At 40.7% G+C, this 12,652-nt stretch overlaps 1 protein-coding gene across 1 annotated transcript in view; it reads right to left on the bottom strand.

Moving 5' to 3' along the window:
- LOC121332961 (bifunctional heparan sulfate N-deacetylase/N-sulfotransferase 3) overlaps positions 1 to 12,236 on the bottom strand; it is a 48,637-nt gene extending 36,401 nt beyond the window's left edge. Inside the window, exons 1-2 of the mRNA XM_041398930.1 lie at positions 12,148 to 12,236; positions 4,655 to 5,781 (exon numbers count right to left, since the gene is read on the bottom strand). Of these exons, the coding sequence (XP_041254864.1) occupies positions 4,655 to 5,635 (981 nt within the window). The 5' untranslated portion in view covers positions 5,636 to 5,781; positions 12,148 to 12,236. The remainder of the gene's footprint in view (positions 1 to 4,654; positions 5,782 to 12,147) is intronic.
- Between the last annotated feature and the right edge of the window lie 416 nt (positions 12,237 to 12,652).

The following is a 12,652-nucleotide window of genomic DNA, read 5'->3' as shown; positions in this document are numbered from 1 at the left end:
ATGTGTGTACACACAGAGCAGACACATTCCACAATGGTATACAGGTATTACAGCTAACCAACTGGGAATGCAGAATGATTTAGCAGAACAAAAGTTCATAATCATTAATTTCTTATGTAATTTAAAGATGTGATTAAAAAGATTTTTTGAACCTCCCTGAAGGAAACATTTATGGCTCTGTGGTTCTGCAGCTGACACATCTGATGACACATCTGTCATTTCTCTTCTGATAACCTTCTACGTGATCCTACAGATAAAGAAGCAATTAACTTAGAGAATTAGACTTCCTCCTGTGACAGGGACTATCCTTTGTCTTGACAGTTCAGGCTCTCTGCCTGAACCTTTTAGCCCCTCTGTCTTAACACAATATACATGGAAAATTCTCTTCCAAAACAAATATTTAGGTCATTTCTGTGCACAAAAAACTGAACAGCCTCATGACTGGATTTTTAAAATTTATAGCCAAGTGGTCTGCTTTGCCTTGGGAAGTTGTGGTTTCTTTCCATGCATGCTGCAGAGGGTGAAAAGATACTTAATGGGTTTTAAATAACTGCAATAATTTAAGCAGTGCTGAGTAATGTGGATGAATTTAATGCAGGGAATATGCAATTAGCTCTTAGTGGGGAAATCTGTTATTAAACAGAACTATATTAAACACAAGGTTAGGCCACCAATGTTACTAAGAAAGCAACAAAGAAGCGACAGCACTGGCTATGGAAAATGGAAGAGGACTGATCTGATCAAATATAAATGTTTATATTTGATGTTAGTCACTCTGGAAACAATTTATGAACAAAGTCACTTTTAAGGTGCAGTTCACTTAACCAGGGCCTCCCTGAAGATGAGCTGTTTTTCTGTGTTTATGTCTACTGTGAGAATTTAGAGGAGTAGCTCCATTAGAGGTGTCTCCCTTATAAACATCATCATCCTGGCAAGATGAGAAACTGTAAGGAGACTGAAGGGCTAAGAATTGATTCCTTCTGGCTGAACACTCTCCATTATCACAACAATGTTTGGCACAGCTCTTTCCTCCAATTCTCCACTGATTAATGCTGGAAGACTGCAGCCTGAATCTTGTATTGCCCACTGCAATGCAGAGATACACTAACAGATGCACTGCCCAAGCGCTCCCAAACCAGAATGACAGATAAGGATCTATCATCCCCTTTCAATAATGGATATGGTTAATACAAAGATTTTTCCTTGGCAATTATAAAGAATAACTGCAGGTATAGAAAAAGGTCAGGCTTACCTGAAGAGATCTCCATCCTGACTTCAATTCAGTCTCTTTTGAAAAGCACACAAAGGACCAGACAGTCAAGAGGAGCTCACACAGCTAATTATTCGGAAAAAAAATAATTTGCCAGTGTTCTAATTTTTCATTTGAAAAATGTGATTAATTCTCAAGGAACCCCAGCAAGTGCATATATTGGGGCAATGAAGGGAAAGGTAGATGGCCAGACCACCAGCATGGAACAAACTGTCATCAGGAAAAAAACCCACATTTAATTTCCCCTCTTTTATCATCCGCTTCTCCCTTGAAAAAGCTCAATGCTTTATAGTAATAAAAATTTCACAAAGAGTAACTCTAACAAATGAAGATATTAAATTAGTAGACTGTCAGCCAGGACAATCATGGTCTATTAAGATAAACTTATTCTGTGGATATCTAGATAGATTATTCTCTTTAAGTCCATTTAAACGAATTATTTGCACTGCACAGGCACTTAAGTCTTTCTAAAAGAAACAAAGAAAATAAAATATAACATTGTCACAGCCTAATGGTCTCTCCTTCCTGACAGACAATAGGAAAGGAAAAAACTGACTGAAAGATGAATGTTGAGTTGATTATTACCAAGCTTATTTTCAAAGTGGGAGGCAATTAGACCACGGAAACATTCTCTTCCATTATTTCTATTTTATCAGAGGAAGATAAAGTACATAAATATAAGGATGGATGGTTATTGTTGACGCACAGTGACAGCTACTCAGTTTCTTACATCGAAGAACTTGTTCCATCAGCACACATGTTACACAGAGACAAGCAAATCCCTAACAGGTACTTGTTCTAAAAATCTGAACCACTGCTTCAAGTTGTTGGGGACCTTTTTTTTGTAATTGGAGATGATGTCGTGAAACTAGAATAAACTTAATCTGCTGTTTAACAAAACAAAGCATTTACAACAGGATTTAGGTTGATAAACTATGTAAAACATTTTCAGAAGGGCTCTTTACACTTGCATTCCTGACACTATAGGTACTCAAGCTAAAGTGGCACCACTTTGACTCCTCTTTATAGAGGTACAGAAGACACTCATGTGGGAAGGCCTGCTTTTTAATCTGACCTCTTCCGAGGTCACTATATAACACTGATAAAAAATTACCACTACACCTTATAATAGTAATTTTTCTATGTGCTTAACTCCAATTCACACACTTTAAAGGAGAGGGAAGATAAGCTTTAATGGGTTGAGCCCCCAAATATTAACTATTCTGGCCACTTTGGAAACCTATTTTAGGTTTCCAAAGAAAGAAGAAATTCTTTTTTGAATTTGAAACCACGATCTTACATGCAGTCAGGATCTCTCTCCTCGGAGAGACTGTCTCCTTGGAGACAGTCAAAAGGCACCTGGCCATGGCCCAGGTTGAGCAGGGGGTTTAGAGCAGGTGACCACCGGAGTTTTGCTCTGGTTCTGCATTAACCCTCCAGTTTCTGAACTCCATCCTATCCACAGAGCAGCCAGAACCAACCACAGAGGTCCTCTGGCTCTTGGGAGATTCCTTTAGTTTCAGATTGATTAGCATTAATAGAATACTGGTAGAAACATTCACTTTACTCTCCTCCAGCTCACAGCCCTAGCAGCTGTGAGTACACCCAGAAAATATGAAAAAGGAGATATGGCAAACAAAATTAAATCACAAAAGAGCATCCTCCTTAATTCTATATTGCCAGTAGTTAAAATGTAAGCTTAGTGGAAATAAGCTAATCTTGAGTACTGAAATTATATGAAGTCTACATTTGGAACCTCTTTTCACACTTGCAGCACCCAATTCTCCGTCACAGTCACTGCAGCAGAACTCAGTAAAACTCCTGTTTAATGAGATGCCATTTATCTGCAAATACGCTTTACAATAACATATTTCCAACTACTGCAAATTGATTTTGTTTCATTCCTTCCACATGTCATTGTACCACCGAGGATAACTCTTTTGATATTAATAGTAATGAAGATGCATTGCATCTGACAGCCATAACAACATGTTTAATACAACATTTTAACTACAAGTAGATGAAGAATCAGAAGGGAACATTTTTTTTAGATTCCATTGCTTCAGAACACAGTCCTGTAAAAATGAAATTACCCTATTTAAAAGTTATTTCCACTTTGATGTTACTTCTATTTAATTTGACAGTTTTATTTTGGGAAGATTACTTTCTGACATAGTGCAAATTATTTTCCCCAAACAATATGGTTTATCCTTCTGTATCTGCTGTAATCAAATTTGTCTCAATAGTCTCCTGTTTCTGGTATATAACTCTAGCAATTAAACATCCTAACTTCTTTTAAAATGACAATCCTAAGGTGTCACTTGCAAAGAGAAACAATACAAAACATGCTGTCTCCAACTGCTATTGCACAACACAGTGATGGATTGGTTTATTCAGGCTTTATTTCACCCACTTTGTTACCAGAAAGTGTTGCTTCTGCAGAACAACACACGTTCTGCCAGTGATGTTCATCAGATCTCACTCTTTTCCTGCCATCTGAGTTTGCATTTAGGAGATTCTCCAAGCATGCTCACTTATCTAACTCAAACACTGCCATCGATGTATGCTGCAATTTTAACGCAAATTTTAAGTTTAACTGCAGGGTCAAGCCTTTTGCTTAAGGAATTGCTGCTGTAGCTTAACAAGTATATTAACACTGAAAAAAACCAAAAACATGGTCAAAAATGAAACAAAAATAACCCACTGCATTGCAGTGCTGTCCTTGTCTTTCCTTCTTGCAGTTCCTCATCCCATTAACCAAGTTCTAAGAAAACATTCTCACTTATTTTTAGCACAAACAGGGCAACAATCAGTATGTTACAGATTTTTAGCTTCTAGACCAAGTTCAGAAAAGGGACCTCCTACTACCTGCTTTGGGACAACACTCCTCACAAGAAGCACATAAGAAATACTTACAGGAAGAAATAATGTTAAGATGTTAGTGCTACTGACCAACAACTATCATCTCACTTGAACAGCACAACAGAATGGAAAAGGACCTTCAGGAATGTACAACTCTAAACATAAAGATGGAAATTGTCAAGTCATTTAGTGACAGAATGAGCTTTTAAGACCAACAGTATCACAAACCCTCCTTGCAAACAAGTTTCATAAAACAGAGATGAGAGAGGTGAAATGCAGCAAGCAACTCCTGACATCCAAACCTATTTCAAACAGCCAATAACCCAGTCCACTCTTCCAAGTTTATGCTGACATTCACTGTTGCTCACCACATTTACCTCCTGCTTCTAAGACTCAACACGTGCATTAAATATGAACAGCTCCAGAGTGGAGCTCTGACATTCCAACTATGAACAACTATTCACTTCCAGATTAAGAAAATCACTTTGCTGTAATGACCACTGGTTTGTGCACATACTTTACCTGTACATCGTTGGTGTTCATCCTTGTTCCATCCTTGCCAACGAAGATATCATCTATGTCAACCAGAATGTACCTATCCAAGGATAGTGTGAGCTTCTTTCCAGACAGGAAAGAGATGGCATCTATGAAAATCAGCTTGTGCAGCCAAAAATTCAAGTTATTGCCAAAAAGGACTCGTTGAATCCCATCGTGGAGCCCCAAGTCATGAATTACCGTGGCATAGAGAGCACTTATAGCAGCAGGTGGAGAAAGGTTTTCTGGTGTCTTTACTTTTGCAAATACCACTGGTTGATAAGTTGTGTGATTAACCTGGAAAACGGCCCAGTCATTTCCAAGCAAGGGCCCTTTCTCAAGCTTAGAAGGTTTAGTCACATGGAGCAGTGGGGAATGTGGGTTAATGCAACAGTCCTTAATACCCAGATTGCTGTGTACATGGAAAGGAAAACCCTTCAACTGAAAGCTCTGCAAGCTGTTCTCATTGCCTTTGTGAAATCCGATCACACCTACACCATATTCTACACAGTACTTATCTAGAAGGCCTCTGTTCCAAGAGTCCATATTCACGTACTTAAGAATATTTTCATACACTATGAGAGCGTATTTGCCTTTGTTTTTGTCTATAAGCACTGGGAGGTCACCTTTCCCAGATGCAATCTCAATGTGGAACTGAAACCTGCTAGATTCCAGAATGGTTATTATATCTTGGCCTAACGTTGAGTACTGGCTTTCCACAAACACCAGCACTACAAGGTCTGTCCTCAGGAGATCAACAGTCTTCATGGTCTTCATCTCCATCAGCTTGTATGGCAACAGTTGAGGATCTCCACATTCCACTTCTGAAGAGGTTTCAGGAAGTTCATTTTCCTGTTTGTAGCCATTATACAAGTAGTAGGCAGAAATAACTATGCTCACCATACAAAAAGTGGCCAGCAAAATTACTGTTCTTTGAAAATGTCTGTGAAGTTTCAGGATAAAACTCATGGTGTTTACTTGCCTTAGATAGCTCTCAACAGCAGCACGAAAAACAAACACAGATTCTCAACAATTTGTTCCAGTCCTCTGAAATATTTATGTCACCATTGCAGCACACACATCTATCTTCCACAGAGCTTTACCGAAGGTACAGTCTAGAAAAAAAGAAAATCAGAGATTTAATTGAGGCATCACCTTGTGAAGTATCATCTGCTTAAACTAATGGGGAGCAAAGAAATCACTGCCAGCCAGAGGTTTGGAGACCAACAGCTCAAAATTTTGCAAAATATATTTCTTCCTGCTCCCACTACTTGCCATGTGCATTTGAAGGTCTCTAAATCTCACAGGTTCCTCAACTTAGAGGATCAAATAAAGCAGGCAGAGGCACTAAAAAGCAATACCTAAAAGCAAAGAATTTACCGTGTTTTAGAAATTCTTTTTACCTAAAGATAAAAGTTTACTCCAAGTAGACAATTGCTAACAACCAAAATATTGAAGAAAATTTATAACCCTCTACTCCTAAAAAGCTAGGGCAACACGATTAAACATATTCTATCTTGTATTAGTTTTTCAAAGAACCAAGAACATGCACATCTTAACTGTTGTACAAACATATACTGATACACTCTATATTGTATCTATTATAGGACATTTTTTAAAGCAAAACTTCCTGCAACATTAGAGGAAAACAAAGCATTTTTCTGGACTGTGGAGTTTTGCAAACTGTTAGAAACATTTGGGGTTTTTTTGGGTTTTTTTTGTTAGAAGGATTTCTTTGCATCAAAAAACCCCCATAGAATAATCAAGCTCTTAAATTTGAGAAGAGAAAGTAATAAATCAAAAGTTAAACATAACAGGCAGATCATCTAAGGATATACTTATGTTCTATCTTGTACTTAAGGAAAGAGTAATTTTTCAAGCCAGCAGTACAACTGCTGTCAAAACTCCCTAGTAAAACAATTGGATCGTGTGACAAGCATAAAATAATGATCGTAAGTCATAAACAAAGGTTCAAAGCAGATTTTGAAGAATATTAAGTGTGTCAAGAGCTAGAACATGCCACTGTAACTTCAGTGTAGTGTGCGCCCAGGTCCATCTGGAAATGAGATTAGGATAAGGTGTGGCATTAACATGTTCATTTCCCAACTGAGAGCTTAATCCTTCTATTCCTAGTTGGGGTTTTTTTAATCCTACACTGTAAGCAAACTCATGTTTCACTCCAGATTTTCAAAAAAGCTAAAAAATATGTACTTAACAGTACCTATGTAATGTCCACAAATTTAATTAAATCCTGAAGACAGATCTTCCTAGTGCCATGATGAACATAAAGTAAAAATAAATGAGAAAAATCAGATGAGGGGAAAAAGAAACTCCAAGTCATTCTATTTATCAAAACTGCAAAATTCAGCATTAAGAGCAAATGTATGTGATCTGTCTCATTCATAGTTAAGATTCATAGCAAGATTCCTCCTGTCTGGGTAGATTCTACTCTGGATAGATTTTACTCTCCTCACCTTCTACTCACAGATAATTGTTTATCAGCCCCTTCTCTTCTGGGAAGACTTAAACCCAGCCTTGAACCTCACCTGCAGCTGCACAAAGTCCTGCTCCAAGCTTTTGGGTAGGAGACCTGCCTTTCACCCAGGCTCACTATGTAGTGTTAGACTAAAATAACATAACCCCAGCTTCCTGGTTTCTATCTGAAAAAACCCCCGAAGAATGCATAAAGACCAAACAGTGATATGGAAGTACCTTTAGAAGAACTCAACATGGTTAATAACCGAAATGTCCAATCCTTGCCACACTAGCTTCAAGAATATCAGTCTGGATAGCTTAACAGAGATATTTAACATGGTAACAAGTCACATAACAAAGAGAAGTTCCATCCTGAATGAGTTAACACCAGAGAGGTTTCCAGACAGATGATTTTTCATTACACACACGAAGGGTTCTCTTCATTTTGCATTTCCAATTCAGCTGCCTGAGTGCCAAGAAACACATAATTTTAGAGCCTAAAATTAACACTGACTGCATTCTGTAGAAAAGCTGTACATACACCTATTTCTCTTTGATAACTGCAGATATGGTTGGTCTATACATGGAAAAAATGAGAATTGACACTGACCTAAGCTCATAGTAAGGAAGGGCTGATGAGACAGAGCTCTTTGAACTGGGTATTACACAAGGGTTGCAACCCAAGAAACATTTGCAGCAAGGACACGGTTCCTAATGCCATTCCATAGAGAGAAAAATCTGGAGCCAGCCCAGAAAACCGTGTGTGCTTCAAGAAAAGCCCTGTCATTGTATCCTCGCCTCCTAATTGCAGGTACCCCCTGGGGCTACAGAGCGCAGCTGTAAGGAGGAGTGGCTGGAACTGCCAAGACAGATGTGAGGTTTGACTGTGAGGAATGAGGAATTCTCTGAGGCAGCAGGACACAGCCAGACTTGGCACACTCCCTGCTGAAGGCAGTCAGGAAGTGGGATGGAACAGAGCAAGGCACAAGGTTTAAATGCACGCTCTCCTGTACCAGCTTGAGGCTTAGGAAATTTTCACTTGCTTAAGGACTGATTTGCATGGCAGGAGTTCCAAAGAACATAGAAAGAAGAAAACAAAAATTTCAAAGAGAACATGTGTTTTACAATATCAACGGTCTCAAAGCCTTGACAAGGTACAGTTGCTTTCCTCGAGGGACAGCAGCATTTCCCCTGAGCAATAGTACTTGCTGGATACTCTAGTGCTGCATTAGAGCAGCAGGCTAAAAGAACTCACAATGCACCCCCTTGACAGTGACATCCTTGGGATGCACCACACCACACACTGTGGGACCTATGGAGATCGTGATAGTGACCTTCAACACATCTCTGGACATGGCTTCAGGGAAGATGGTCCCTGCTTGCTGTCATTTCCTACAGTAAAACCAGACAAAAAGTGTAATTCTCAATGTACCTACAGGGAGTAAGCTGTGAGAAGCAGCATTTCAGAAGAGGACAACACTTGAGGAGTCTTACTTTCATGACCAAACAATACAATACTTCACCAAAAAAAGAAGTCATGATAGCTTCAACATCAATAAAAAATATCCAAGTATAAGAAAAAGACTTAAAGGAAAAAAAACCAGAAAGAGTCTAGAAAGTCTTTGCAAGAGTTCAAGCTTGTTAGTATTGTTTTGATGAAAAAACATAAAAAAGACCCATAGATAACATCAGCAGTTTCAGCTCTTCTTGATTTCTACAGTCAGGTGGAATTTCATGACAGAGGAATATGGTTCCACCTGTACCTCAAAGTACTTGAAAACAGGAGTCAGATATTATACGAATCCAAAGTTCTGTAATGCTGATCATGCAATAAGTTTTACCTATAAAATAATTTCTATGGTATTTTTTCGTGGTTTGAAGCAATAAAATTTGCCTGTCTTTTTTTTTATCTAGACCTTTATTGCTTTAGAAGAGCCTGCATTTGATCTCCTATTTTGCATTTTCATGCGACCATGTTAAAATTCAGACCAGAACCTTTTACCTCTGCTGCTCAAAGCAGGAGGTATCAAAATGCTCCCCTTAAGGTGAAAATTAGCATCTTTGAATATTCAGAATTTGATTTTTAACTCACAGACTCACTGTGGAGAAGATCTTGTTGAGAGAATGCTGAGTCACGGAAGCGAGTTTTACATTTTGTTATGAACACAGACAGGAAGGCTCAGTGTTCTTGTCATCTACTGCAGAAGTGGTTTCTGCAGCCCAGAACCAGCTCTTGTGAGAATCTTGCTGGTACAGGAAAGAAATATCACCCTATTAAGCAGAAGATTTACCATTCTGAACACACTGCTGGGCACTCACAATTACAGGCATCTGCAGGCAACCAGCATGAAATAGATGCATTTGAATAGAGATCTTCAATTTGGATTGGTTTGGTGGGTTTATAATTTGTTCCGCTTGCTCTGTTTCAGGTGTTTTAAATTCACTAACAAAGCAGCACTGATGACAGAACAAATACCATGAGGAACCCCAAAGACCCGAAGCACACCACAAGGGAGTTCCTACCACTTGCAGCTTTCTTTAGTTTGTTGTTTCATTGCTAAGCACAAATGACCAAATTCTTGACTTCTGTAAATAATTTCCCCATGATAACCCTAATGGAAACTCTTCCAGGAGACAACACAGGCTGGGAATGCAGCCTACTGTATTCTTCACAGGGGTTCTCAGTCCAGTAAAAACAAATGCTCAAGTAAGACACTGCACAGGCACATAAAACTGCACAGAATTAAAAAAAAAAATGTCTATCCAAGTTGAATCATGAGTATCAACACAATTTTTTAAATGACAAGAAACTTTTTTCTGCTGTCCTACTATCAAGATGAAAGCAATGTGTTCAACTAAAATATCCATAAATAAGTGAGAAATTGTTCCCAAATCAAATTTATCAAAGCCCAGTAAGAAAACTCTGGGTAAGCCCCAGTCCTGTGCTAGGGAAACAGTTTACTGTGACCCTTGATTAGAAAGGTTGGGTCATACATACAGGTACAAAACTTACTCTTAAAGGGTAACAAAAATCCTTTTCATCAAGAACTACTTAAAAAGCGCTAGTTCTGGATTGAGTAGTCAGCAATATTATTGAGGTATACTACATTTATCTGGGGACATATTTTTAATAACTTTCTTCTAATAATCCCCATCACTATATTCTCTTTCTGTTCTTTACCAACCCAGACACTACCCCAGTGCTGGTGACATGCTGGGGATGTATTACATGAAGGATGAGTTTTAAATGAAGAGCAGAATAAAAGGAGACATATTGTTTAGCATATTACTATAGACATTTAAATCTCCACTGATTAGAATGCTGCTTAACTGCTTTGAACATAAAGGTCTGCTCTGGCCAGTCACTATAAAATACAACTTCAAAAGAAGTATTCTCAAGTCATTTTAGTGTTACTAAAATGGAAATCTTTGGATGCACAAATGACATGGTAGGAAGCAGCAAAGTACAACTGAACACAAGCAAAGCTGGGTTGAACAGCAGGGCTCAGATTTTTAAATCAGTTATGAAAATACCAAAGTAACCTCTGAGTAGCCCTACTTACAACATTATTTTACTGACTAAAATATTTAAGCATTAACAGCCCATATGAGTAAATCCAGGCTGAGAATGAGACCTTACAACTGCATATTAAAAAGACATTTTCAACTTGTAAAAAGGTGATATGAGACATGAGCTGTCAAGGGAAGTCTTTGAGACCCTTCAGTATCACATAACAAACCCTGGAATGTGTGATTATTGAAAGGCTTACATTCCCTCATAGCTGTTAGAAAAAAGGGAATGGTTTAGACAGCACAGCAATTCTGGTGGATAGAAATTTTTTTTCAAGTCCTTGAAGCAAGCAGCTCCCAGTCTCTACTGTACCTGTGATATCCTAAGTTCCATGCTGCATTGCCTAACTCACTACTAGAGATCCTTACAGGATAGGGATTCAAGCATTACAGTTTGTCAAGAAAAAATATTTATAAAGATGAAATATAGAATGTTTAAAAACACTTTAAAAGAAGGTTTTAAAGACTTCAACAGAACATAGAGGTTTGGTTTAGTCTTCAAATTACTCTTTACTCTCATACAACACCTTCTACAGAAAGGTCTTTAAGCTCTTGACATCACACAATTTTTCTGAGATAAACCCTGTTATTTTTCAGCAATTGCAAAAACATCACTATCTAAAGAGTAAATGATTTGCTCAAGGTCTCTAAGATAAATGTCCAGCACACTGTCTGGTCCATGCCCATACCACTACTTCCCCTCTCTTTTCTCCCACAGCTGCCAAGTGTAAAGAGTTAATAAAGCAGAATTCAGCACCATTTCTTCCGAGACACCTGATCGGGGATGCTGACAGTGAGAGAAATCCTATTTCTTTCACTTCCCATTCTATTAGGAAGAGACAACCCCACCACACCAAAACCTGAAGCAATTATCCAGCATATCAGGCATCGAATTGAATAATATACAAGTTTTCTGCCATTTCCCGGGGGTTGACATGACAGCTGAACCGAGCAGCAGCACACATCAATTTTTGACAGGACTTAGGGAATCCAAGCAGCTATAACCACCTGAAGTTATGAATAATTACTGCACTAGGCTGACTAATTTTGTCCCCTAACAGAGCCATAACCAATTCCCGCAAACACTAGAGGGCAACAGCGTCGCGCTGAATAACTCCGCGAGCAGAGTGAAAGGGAGAAGCCCAGCCACTGAAAGGCTGGTGCGGGGACCGCGCCAGGCAGATGCTCAGTGCGCCGGGAAACAAGAAAAACAAACCCAAACCCCAAGAAACCCCATAGAACAAGCCCGTAAACGCTGCCTCCGCAGCGGGAGCCGCCCCGTCCCGCCGCGCTCTGGGCCCGGGCGGTGCCCGCAGCGGAGCGGGAGCCTGCCGGCGCCTCAGGCACAACTTTGCCGGGGGCACGGAGCCGGCGAGCGCGGAGCTCTGCGGCTTCGCCCCGCCGGGCCCGCGGGCACCGCCCGCGCCGCTCGTTACCTCCAGGCGCGCTCCGCCGACATGTCCCCGCGAGGTGCCTCAGATCCCGCCGCCGTCTGTGCCCTCCGCAGAGCTGCTCCGGGAGAGGAGCCGGGGCGCGGCGGGCGCGAAGCCGCCCGGGGCGCGGAGGTGCGGCGGGGCTGCCGCCGGGGGTGCAGCACCGCCCGGCAGCCTCGCCGCGCCCTCCCGGAGGAGGAGCCGCTCTCGCCGGCGAGGGGCGGGCGGGGGCTCCGCTGCGCCACCTCCCACATCGCCCGCCCTCCTCCGAGGCTCGGCCGGGCCGGGGGTGGCTCCGGCACCAGGCCCTCAGGCTGTGCCCGCCCTCAGGCTGCGCCCACCCTCAGCGGCCCGCGGGGTCCGCCCCTCACGGCACCTGCGGCTGCCTCTGTTGTGGGATTCTTAGTCCCTGTCTTAAATAAAGTACGATTCCCACCCCCCGCTCCTCCAAAACCAATTTAGGAAGCTCCTGGTGCAGACGCGCTGAGGGGATGTTTAACTCGCACCC

This window comes from Onychostruthus taczanowskii, unplaced genomic scaffold, assembly GCF_017590055.1.
Source record: "Onychostruthus taczanowskii isolate IOZ18803 unplaced genomic scaffold, ASM1759005v1 scaffold150, whole genome shotgun sequence".
Taxonomy (NCBI): Eukaryota; Metazoa; Chordata; class Aves; order Passeriformes; family Passeridae; genus Onychostruthus; species Onychostruthus taczanowskii.
Note: the sequence above shows the minus strand (reverse complement) of the source record. Positions and strands in the feature narration are given on the sequence as shown.